This window comes from Schistocerca nitens, chromosome 2 (assembly GCF_023898315.1).
Source record: "Schistocerca nitens isolate TAMUIC-IGC-003100 chromosome 2, iqSchNite1.1, whole genome shotgun sequence".
NCBI lineage: Eukaryota > Metazoa > Arthropoda > Insecta > Orthoptera > Acrididae > Schistocerca > Schistocerca nitens.
The window spans coordinates 958856527-958868867 of NC_064615.1; the positions used below are offsets into that span (position 1 = coordinate 958856527).

The window sequence follows — 12341 nt, forward strand, 5'->3', positions numbered from 1 at the left end:
TGTAGACAACTGCATAAATCAACGTTAGGACTTGGGTACCTATCAGAAGGCCATTGCTCATAGGAGTGCTTCAGGTTACACGTCGTCTGTGGGCCAAACAATAAAGAAAGAGGAAAATGTTCACTGATGAGGCGTAGTGCTACCCACACGAGTGTAGCTCTGAGATGAAGAGGTTGGCACTGGAGAGGAATTAGTTGCCAGTGGTATCAGAACAATCTACTGACTCATGACCAAATAATATTTTTAAAAAAATCATATGGACGGCTATGCCTTGGCAGTTCCTTCTGCCTCCTCACGCTGTTGATCCACAGTTTAGGAATAGTTTGCTACCACGAGGTGCTGAGGTCGTTCCCATGTGATGTGAGGCACACAGACAGCCCAACAACGCATTTAACCCACCTAGAATAAAGAGCGTACTTCAAGTCAGAGGTCCTTCTTTACTGTTTTGGTTGTGGTTTTTATATCAAGATGTGGGCTCACTCCCTCTGGTTATCGTGAAGAGGATGTTTATTTAAACATTATCAGTAGTCGAGTGTTTCCGTTTTGAATGGTTCTTTATTTACGTGACCATTACGGCACTCCAACCCCAGTTCTCGATACCAGAAATATCGTACTACTTTTCTGCGAAGGAACAGACATATTTTTGTGACAATATTCACATTTGGTTTTATTAATGTATAGGTACTCCGATGTATCGAGTTATTACAGACATGGTTCTTGTGTGTATCCATTTCTGTGAGACTGTCATAATCTTTAACTTACTTGTAACCGTTCTGGTGCGAATGCGCACAGAGCAGTCTTTGTTTCACTTTGCTGAAGATAAGTTGTTATTTCGCTTTGTAAAAGAACAGGCAAGCCTTGTGTTCAGTTAAAGTGGAAATTAAATATATGAAGTTTGATACAAAACTGTTTTCTTGATGATGTGACAATTAAGAAGAAGTATATGTGAATTTACAAGATGTTTAATAAAAATGTGGATCGTGAACACTAAGTCAAAAATTATTTCTACCATACCATTGTTCTGATCTGGGATTGTTTGATCATTAAGAATTTCCTGAAAAACGCATTTATTAGGTCTTCAGATATTGCTAAAATACAGATCTGGACCTTCTAGCAGTCAAAGTGGAATCACCCTAGAATCAACAAGATGACCCATAACAACTTCGACGAAATCTACGTGGGAATCCATTCAACATAAGTACCAAAATTAATGACTTTTTCCCAGTTACTTCATTATTTCCATTCTGACGATGCCATCCACAGTCAATAACTTTGTTGTTGCCCGATAAAGCGAACATATGCTGCGTGAGCAACATTATTAATCTGATTTCTAACCTACTTAGCAAGTGGTGGTATTGTTAGACGTTTCTTCTACATCTTCATGAAGAGTATGCTGTAAAGACTCCCGTGTTCCAGGAAAACAACAGCAGTGCTCACACGGCTGCAAGCGTAAGTTTCCTGCTTTTACGAGCACTCTGACACCCTATTGTACCTCAACTGGCTCCTTAAATTATTAAATTTGTTCCTAAAATACCTGGGTTTTGGGACAGTGAGTGAAACTTAGGCATCAACATCGCCATAAGTCCACAATTTGGTGGCTACGTGGGCCCAGCGAGGAGCTTTGGAATGTTATGTTACGCAAGGCGAAACTTGAATGTGCTCTTCCTCATCAAAAGGAGGTAATCATCAAGGCTAGACGTTGTTAGCTTCTTGTGGGACTGGGTGACTAATTTCTTGTTTGTGGTACTTATTTACTAGCATTTGTATTGCTAATTCTTATTTGGCTGCAGGTGCCCGTATATTTTAATTCTAATGTAATGGAGAACAATGCCTGGAATTTTACGCTCCCGAGGATGCATAAAGAAGAAGCACTTTCGATGTTAAGAAGGTTGGTTTTGTGTGGTTTGATGGTACCTGGCGATCTGGGAGATGGCAATGGGCAGGACACCCATCCGCTTGCCGCCGTGCAGGTAGTCGGCCTTGGAGGTGGTCTGTTCCCGCCGGAAGAAGCCGTAGTAGACGCCCACCGCCCCGGAGACGACCAGCATCAGCAAGAAGACCGCGTGGTCCAGCCATTCGAACCTCAGCGGACCCACGTCCAGGCCCGCAGCTGTGCCGTTCAGCGACATCTCCCTGCCGGCAGGTCACGTTACTTACATCAATACGGTTTCCGAGACCTTCCTTCCAGAAAAAAAAGAACAATGCGATCTGGTCCTTCACATACAGCACACGTCTTCTTATATGAAATTTGGAGCCCACTTCATGGAACTCCTCCACAGTCTAGAGAGGACTGTCATGTCCTCAGCAAATACTAGACAATGAAGGCGAAATTTAATTTGGAAATTCTTATTAATATCTGTAACTTCAGTTTCATTTTGTCATTATCCCATTACCTTTTCCAGAAATAACATGAATAGTAATCGCCTAATTCATACATGTGTCTGCCTCTTATTTTGTTTTCGATTTTTGATATATTAGTCAAAGTTTCTTAGATTACTTCACCTCTTTTTTCATCAACTTGTGATTCTTCTAGAATGTCGCACTGTATAATTTTGAGAATTTAGTGGATGATTTTAATGTTTAGAATGTTTTCTGCTCATGATCACCTTGTTAGAAATCCCGAGTGATACAATATAAGTAAGTGACCTTTGTGTCGTACACTTGTAATTAATGCTTTATAGAAAATTTTGTAGCCGACTGAAAGTGAGGTAACTATTCTCAAATTATTTATATACCGAGTGACCAAAAAATGAATATAAATTTGAAAACTTAATAAACCACGAAATAATGTAGATAGAGAGGTAAAATTGACACGCATGCTTGGAATGACATGGGTTTTTTATTAGAACCAAAGAAAAACAAAGTATTGCTAGACGCGTGAAAGATCTCTTGCGCGCGTCGTTTGGTGATGATCGTGTGCTCAGCCGCCACTTTCGTCATGCTTGGCCTCCCAGGTCCCCAGACCTCAGTCCGTGCGATTATTGGCTTTGGGATTACCTGAAGTCGCAAGTGTATCGTGATCGACCGACATCTCTAGGGATGCTGAAAGACAACATCCGACGTCAATGCCTCACCATAACTCCGGACATGCTTAACAGTGCTGTTCACAACATTATTCTTCGGCTACAGCTATTGCTGAGGAACGATGGTGGACATATTGAGCATTTCCTGTAAAGAACATCATCTTTGCTTTGTCTTACTTTTTTATGCCTATTATTGCTATTCCGATCAGATGAAGCGCCATCTGTCGAACATTTTTTGAATTGTTGTATTTTTTTTGGTTCTAATAAAACCCCATGTCATTCCAAGCATCTGTGTCAATTTGTACCTCTCTGTCCTTATTATTCCGTAATTTATTCAGTTTTCAAATTCATACTGACTTTTTGATCACCCAGTATAATAATTCTGCTTTCTGAAAAACTGAGAAAAGTAAATCACACTGTCATTTTTTTCAATTCTCTTGCAACATTAATTTCTCGTCACACATTTTTAAACATCGGATCTAAATTTCTGCCACCTATTTTCAACAGTCTTGCAGTTACATCCCCTTTGCCTTCCAGTATTTTGTTTTCTGCGTCTTTTCTTTTGATGAACGATAATTATTGTTTCGTCTTATAGCTCAGCACTGTCTTCTGGCTTCTGCTTTCTTGTACTCAGCAAAGTCTTCTCGTTCCGAGAACCCGCGAGGTGGTGCCATTAAATTGGAGGAATTGGTGTAGTCTTTTGCCCCCACTGTTTGGTCTATACATTGAAAAACCAATGTCTGCCTAAAAATAAATGTTCAAGAGTAGGATTAAAATTCAGGATGAAAGGCTACAGCTGATGACATTGCTATCCTCAGTGAAAGCGAAGAAGAATTACAGGGTGTGTTGAATCGAATGAACTGTGTAATGAGTACAGAAAATGCATTGATAGTAAATCGAAGAAAGAGAAACTAACAAGAACTAGTAGAAATGAGGACATCGAGAAACTTAACATTAGAACTGGGGATCACGAAGTAGACGAAGTTATGGATTTCTGCTACCTAGACAGCAAAATTACCCATGACGGATGGAACAAAGAGGACTTCAAAAGCAGCCTGGCTCCTCCAAAAACGGTATTCCTGCCCAAGAGAAGTCTGCTAATATCAAACGGATGTATCATTTTGAAGAAGAAATTTCTGATGATGTAAGTTTGGAGCACATCAGTCTATGGTAGCGAGACACGGGCTGTAAGAAAACTGAAACAGTAGAGAATCGAAACCTTTGAGACGTGCTGCCACAGAAGACCGCTGAATATTACGTGGACTGGCAAGGTAAGGAATGAGGAGGTCTTCCGAAGAATCTGCGAGGAAAGAAACATTTGGAAAACACTGACAAAAAGAAGGGATAGGATGACAGAACATCCGTTAAGATATTACGGAATAATTTTCATACTACTAGGGGAAGCTTAGAGGGTAAAAAATGTAGAGGAAGACAGAGATTAGAATATATCCAGCAAATAATTATGGACGTAGATTGCAATTGTTGCTACATATGGCCAACACAAGAGGCGATCTGCTGATAACTGTTCAGCACTAGGCATCGAGACGATAGCCTGCGTAACCATGCTGTTAGCTGCCACGGAGGAGAGCAACAACACAGTGGTCCGATGCATCTGCATTGCAGAGCATACAGGGTATTCTGAAGTACCTCCAAAGTCAACTTGTAGAAATGCTCTGTTCACTGTTATGTGTCTTTTTCTATATGCCTTATTGTTTTGTCGCAGTCGTCTTCTGGAACCGCTGGGCTTCGATAAGGTGGGGTAGCTTGCGGAGTGTTTCATTGATGCAGAAGGGCAGCCGAACAGCAAGCGATGTGGTTGCTCTTGTTATAGACAGTGATGATCGCTAGTTCCTACTTGGCTCCGATGGATGGAGTCACGAAATGGCCACATTACTACTACGTTGACAATAATGATTGACCTGAGCCTGAATAATTACTTTTATGGTTCTGAATTGGATTGGTGATACGGGGTAACTTTATATTGTACCTTTATTCACGTGTGTAATATTCTCGTAATGTATCAGGTGTATACAGGCAAAGTGGTTAATGTTCAGGTTTGGTAATGACAAATGTTTTCATTATATTATAAAAACAGATTCCTTTAATTAAATCTCTTAATTCAAAAGCAAGTCGGTTTTTCTTAAATCATAAATACGGATTGGGTCTATTTAGTTCGGGTGATTACAAAAGCCAAGAGGGCTTTTCGTAAAGAGATTTTACTGTAAATTGTAGATTTGTTTTCCATATTTTTACTATTCATAATATTGTTGTAATGAATGTTTCTAGCTTGTTTTAATTAAAAGGATCGACAATCGCACATCTACTCACTCCATTCCTTATTCTGCACCGTGATAATCTAATCTGTCACTATGATGTTCCATTTGTTTTTGGACTTCATTATTTCATGTGTTAGATAAAATATATTTGTTTCCCTGTAGCTCATTTCTCGTCCTATTAAGCATTGTGTAGACAGGTACTGGTCTCAGAGGTCACGTAACATTATTGTCCACACATCATTGGTGCTGTCATTACTTTATATATATTTTAAACAGTAGATCTCTTCTTACTATAATCTCTGTAGCTTTCTGTCCACACCATGTTTTGATATGTTAGTATGACCCTGCCCAAGACAAAAGTTCACATTCTCTAACTTTCTTAACCTCTGTTTTTAATTTAGAGGTATTTGAATTACATTCGTTTTCTACTTTCAAAAGCAGATACCATCCTCGTTGCATATCAACATTCTTTTTGTCTGACACGAATTGTCATCTACAAAAGAGCATTTGGTCTAGGGTAAAGTTTTAAATTAAAGTGTTTTGCTAAAAAATTTTGCCATTTCTATATGACATCGTAGATATATAAATTAAAAAGAGTAAATGATACAAGGCACTCGTGAATAATTACATGGGTTATTTCAGATTGAGCTTTTCTGTTTAAATTATTAATATATGTTCTGTCATACATTATTTGTATTATTCTTATTAAATTTAGCGAAACACCCAAAAAATTGAAACACTTTGTTTATATACCTTGTAAAAATGCTTTATAAATTTCAATAAAAGCTACCTCATTTGGTATATTGTCTGTAACCAAGCGTGTTCACCACAATAGTGAAATCTTCATTACCATCAACATCAACATCATTTGTTTCTTTTGTAAACTTTATGGAAGACTTTAAGTAAATTTAGAATGTAGGGGAACGTGTTTGTCGCTGTGTGTCTGCCTTGTTCTACTTTCAACATCTGATTTTGTGTTTTCTTTGAGCACCCATTCTAGTAACGTATCTAAAATAGTTACAGCATATCGTCTAGAGTACTGGTACTGCCAGACAATACCTCCATCGGAAAATTAGGCCTAATCACGCAGTTTCAGAACATGTATCGAGGCAAAACAAATTTCCGTCCTTGTTGCAGATGCCTTGCTGCATTTATTACAGCTCTGTGAGCGAAATGTAAAGACCGGCGTATAAAACAGAATATATAATCTAGAGATGGGATATACTATTTAGTAACTGAAAAAAATTCAAACAACAATCACTTTACTGAGTAAAGTTAGTGCTGCAAAACTTATTTCATTGTTTAGAATATTCAGGAACGTAACGAAAACAGCAGCGACACCCTGGTGTCTACAGAATCTAAACTCATAGAATTTGTGCCATCATATTTCCAGAGAAAATAAACGAGCAATGATAACTCCAAAAACGCGGTGAAACATTTTTCGGTTATAAAATGGATCCTTTTAATTATATTAGATGGAGATACGATCATGGAACGCAAAAATACAAAAATATATCTAATTATTAGCGTTTGAACTGTTTTTGTTAAACATAATGGCTAAATTAATTTGGTTCTTATAAACGCAAAGACGCAAAAAGAACTTCTTTCTGACTTATTTCAGCAGTGGGCAGCAAATTTTAAACGTTAACGAGTATTATTATTTTAGTTCTTCATTGCTATATGTGTGTCTAATTTTGTTTCACTTCTTCATGCTTGTGATGACGGATTTTTCTTTAGGGTACACTGTCTCCTTATTTCTTGTTTTAATGCAAGTATGTGTGACACAAAGTCTTATAAGTACCTCTACATATTTTAATGTTTGTAAGAAATATATATTATTTACGAGGGGATTTTGAAAAGTCCATGCAAAAATAAAAACTTCTTACGTGTTTGGGGTAAACCATTTTTATTTTTCGACATAGTCTCCTTTTAGACTTATACACTTCGTCCAGTGCTGTTCTAATTTGTTGATCCCTTCCGAATAATAGTAATTGTCCAAGTCTGTAAAGCAGCTATTAGTTGCTGCAATCACCTCCTCGTTTGAATAAAATCTTTGCCCTGCCAGTCATTTCTTCTAATTGGGGAACAAATAGTAATCCGAGGGAGCCAAGTATGGAGAATAGGGGGGATGCGAAACTAGTAGGAATCCTGTTTCCATTAATTTTGCGACCACACCTGCTGAGGTGTGTGCTGGTGCATTGTCGTATTGGAAAAGGACTTTTTTGCGGTCCAATCGCCGGCGTTTTTCTTGCAGCTCGGTTTTCAAACGGTCCAATAACTATAAATAATATTCACCTGTAATAGTTTTACCCTTTTCCAGATAGTCTATATGGATTATCCCTTGCAAATCCCAAAAGACAGTCGCCATAAACTTTCCAGCCAAAGGAATTGTCTTCGCCTTTTTTGGTGCAGATTCTCCCTTGGTAACCCATTGTTTAGATTGTTGTTTGATGTCAGGAGTAGAGTAATGCTTTAGAAAAAACGCCATTTTGTCTATGTAGTGCGTGATTGAGTCTCTTGTAAACTTTTTTTTTTTATTTATAGACACAATCACATATTTATGACACAGTCATAACCGGTTTTTGACATACAATGACCATCTTCAGATGCTAAGGGCGGCATACACTGAACACAGGTTCATGTGCTGTCAATAGTAATGTATCCATGTTTCATCCACAGTGACGAAACGACGTTTAAAGTATGCGGGTTCTTCCTCCAAACCATCCTTGCAACACTTCACACGATTCCGTTTTTGGTCAAGTGTGAGGAATCGCGGAACCCATCTTGCGGATAGCTTTCTCATGTCCAAATGTTTATGCAAAATATTATGTGCCCGTTCATTCGAGATTCCCACAGTACTAGCAATCTCACACACCTTAACTCTTCCGTCATCCTTCACCATATCATGGCTTTTATCAATGATTTCTGGAGTCGTAACCTCCACAGGGCGTCCAGAACGTTCAGCATCACTTGTACTCAAATGGCCACTCCAAAAATTTTGAAATCACTTATAAACAGCTCTAATCGAAGGTGCAGAGTCACCGTAATGTTTATCAAGCCTCTCTTTAGTCTCCTGACGCGTTTTGTCTTTAATAATGTAATGTTTAATCACCACACGAAATTCTTCTTCGTCCATTTTCTGACAATCAATCGACTTTCTTGATTCACACGAACGACAAACACAACGTGGCTGAAGCTTGGTGTGCATTCTTTCCAAAGACTCTACTAACTAAACATGACCTCGATATGCGCCGGTGGTGCCATCCCTCGGACTTTCCACGGCCTTTCCAAAGGCCCCTTGTATTATTAAATGTTGTAGCCAGCAAAGTTAATATACAAGGGTTAGGAAATTACCGTTACAAACTTCTAGGACTTGTAGAAGGAACTGAGTCAGATACGTAAACGAGGCTAGAACCAGGTGCTGAGAGTGGTAGGATAGACATGAAGTGACATCAGCCAATCCGACCTAAGTACCCCTGTCCCCCCCCCCCCCCCCCCCCCGCCACCCCGCGCAACATGACTACACTGTTGCAAACCTACCTAACAATCTCGTTATCAAACGGCTGCAGCAAGGAAGCGATACATGGGCTGCTGTTCAAATAATTATGTACTCACTACGCTGTAAGAGTTCTAGAAGTCTGTAACGGGAATTTTCAACACCCATTTAAGATCGGTGTGAGAATTGTACAATATGTTATGAGTAGGAATGAGGATGGAATGGAAGTGGTTATCGTGAGATTCTCTGCCATGCTGGTTGAAACTTAGCGCTGATTATATGGAAATGTGGATTTTAAAACAGCATTAGAGTAAAATACAGACTGTGTAACTTCAGCTACGGTAGCGAACGTTTATTGCAGTTTCGTTAACGACTTGTGATAATAAGTACACTGTTTTATGAGCTATGGAAGGAACAAGGACGTACGTGATGAAGACATTTTTTGAAGTTAATAAGGGTGAGAAGTATTTAATTTAATAGTTCACACATAAAATTGCGTACTGTAAGTCGAAGGAGATATTTAGATGACAATCTGACTGATATATTTATTTTCGGCGGATTTTAATAAACTATGACGATAAAGAAGGACATCATTTAATTGCTAAAAGTTAAATAGTTGCCCTGTGCCATTTATTTTTGTTGTAACCACCCCTATATATAAGTTATTATAAAGAGAGCTTTTCACTTACAGGCCAGGTACAATCAGATGTTCTGTAGAAGTAGCGATGAATTACCTGATGTTCATGTTATTGTATTTTTCATTAGCAGTAGGTGTGAGGGTCTGCATAAGATGACTGTTCTATTATGAGTTGCAAGCTGAAATGTACTGGCAAAACAGAAAGCGTCTTATTAAGGGGCTCCGGAACGCCCTATACTTGCAATGTTAAAATAACGCTTATAAATTACATCTTTCCTCACAAAGTATTTGAGGTAGGAAGTTGAACTTTTTACAGATTATTTATTGGAATATGGGCTACAACTTAACACAGGGATTTTACAAAATTTTAGTTCAGTTATTAAAGATGATTTTTTTTCAATTGTAATGAAAATTCACAATATTTTTTTGCAATTTTTTATTTATATATTCAAAAACATACAGTTTTTTGGAAAAAGGCTGTGTTAAATTATGCAGAAGGTACTGTGTAACATTTACTGAAAGTTTGAAACAAATATGTTTCGAAGATCCTTAGAAAACATGTAATTAGTATGAGAAAATAAAAGTTTTGGGAATCGAGCGACAAAGATTGGATTAACTTTTTAGTGCATTCCAGGCCCATAGGATGGATTATCTTCATCCTCTGCAAACTCCTCCTCCAGCTTCCTCTTGTTCCTCCTCCTGTTTACTCTTGCTTGTATTTCTAGACTCTTTACAGCCCTGTCTGCAGCCCGAAGGCGTTCCTTGTCTAAAGCAAGCATCGCTCGTACCATGTTAGAACCTATCTTCATTCCCATATTTCTAAATACCTTGCACCTCACAATGTTGCCATCATTGAAAGTCGCAACAGCATCATACACACCAAAGTGAAGTGTTTCTATTCCAACAAATACAGTCTTGGCGATTCTCGACCATATAACACTATTTACACTTTCATTGGGGTTTTGAGTTTTTCCGTGAATACACTTTTTCAACAGTTCAGGTGCTGCTAAGTCTCTGAAAATAGGTTTTATACTTTATCTCACATCACTAAAATGTACCTGATGAACACGGACGTTAATAATAACACCATTTGACAGCAGTTTAACAGCGCCACAGTGGGTCACGCCCATGTAGAACACATTTCAAAAAAAATTTAAAAATAGTTGCAGTCTTCGGAATTGAATAAATAATATATCTATTAAAAGGTAATAGTCTGCAGATTCAGAAAACGCAAAAAAGTAAAAATTGAACTTTTCATGATTTTGAGCCTTTCCGGAGCCCCTCAAAAAAAAAAAAAAAAAAGAAGGAGGGAGACCTTACAAAACACTCAATCAAAGCAACCTCTAACACATTTTACGTCTTAGATCAACAGTGTATCAGTCTTTTGCATACACAACTCACTGCCACAGTCATCAGCAACGTAGCGATTGAAGACCCAGAATAAACTGTGCCTGACTATCCTGCAAGGTTGAAGCTAGTGTTTGAACTGTAATGAAATTTTACGTGTAGTGTAGACGTGGGTAGAGATACGCCAGATGAAATAAAGACGATTGTAAATAGCAAATATCAAAGCTTTTTTAATTGACAGAGACACGTAAAAAATAAATGCGTACAGAAGTCTAGAGCAGAGTGAGTCAGAGATTGTTCCTACAGTGGAATTGCAGCCATGTCCAAAGAATTTTCTCCTAGGAATACTCGGCTGCCACTAGGTCGTCACAGAGGTCTCACGCCCTTCCCCCCTCCTGCATGAGGGTGCGGAGCACATGGGGGAAGAGGATGCTGCTGCTCAGATTCGCAGAACTGTGCGTGACCACGCGTGCCGTGGTGCCGTGGATGGCTATCCGAAGGTGGAGCCGGTATAGCTAGTAACAGTCAAAATGCGAGATGAGGCGGTAGCCGATGTGCTCCTCCAAGACGAGAATGAAGTTTGGGACTGGAGAGAGGTGGAACTTTACTGAAGGGGATGGTGAGGCTGATGCAGTGGAATTGCCTTGATCTGATGAGGAAGTTGGGGATGAGAAACCTGTTGCAGGAAACGTGGAAGTGATCGAATACTCGATCGGCCTCCGATGAGAGGCAGTATTGTCGGGAGAATGACTGTGGTGGTGTACCGTCATAGAAGCGTTACTAACCATGTTGTCCTTCCACGACGAGAAGGTTGTCCGTTAGTTTGGCTGAGATCTCTTCGGGCTGGAACTGGTTAAGTCAACTAGCGCTGTAATTATTTGGTCGTCTTAAAATGAGTGATATCGCTCATGTTGCTACTGATACTCAAATCGTGTTGGTGGCGTCTTCCAGGATCCACGCCGGCTATTGCCTGTTAACCATAACAGTGATCGGTTTACCTTGCAGCAAATTGCCAAAAGTACTGTGGTCCAATCTACTTACTCTATGAGGTCCTGAGTAGGGTGGATATAGTATCAGTCAGACAGTATCATAGCATATCAGTACGTGGTCACAGTCCTACAGTGTTTTATGGACGAATATTTTCTGGAGTCCATACACTTGGGGTAGTGATATCTTTAGGGTGTAGTACTTTGCTTCATTTTGGAGACAGGCTGAGGCAGCGCTTTGCCTGTAGGTAAATGGAATGTTTCCATGCCGCCGGAAGAGTGAACGGTTCTCTGTAAAGAAGTTCTGCGAGAGATGCACAGGGATCTTCTTTGTAAGCCGTATACACATCTTGAAGAAGCCATGGGAAGGCAACTGTACATTACTCTCCAAAGCAAATGAGACCTATTTTTAAGGTGTACTGTCAGCGCTCTACGAGACAATTACTTTGTGGGTGGTAATCTGTTGTTGGATAGTGCTGGACGCCACAGACGGGACAGAGTTCAGTGAATAAAGCTAACTCGAATTGCCTGCCTTGGTGTGTTCTTACTGTGGCAGGGCAACTGAACGGGAAATCC

At 39.3% G+C, this 12341-nt stretch overlaps 1 protein-coding gene across 1 annotated transcript in view; it reads right to left on the minus strand.

The window, feature by feature from the left end:
- The window catches only part of LOC126234736 (sodium-coupled monocarboxylate transporter 1-like), a 146727-nt gene that overhangs the window by 120602 nt on the left and 13784 nt on the right, over positions 1–12341 (minus strand). Inside the window, exon 2 of the mRNA XM_049943481.1 lies at positions 1915–2133. Coding sequence (XP_049799438.1) covers positions 1915–2129 — 215 coding nt within the window. The 5' untranslated portion in view covers positions 2130–2133. The remainder of the gene's footprint in view (positions 1–1914; positions 2134–12341) is intronic.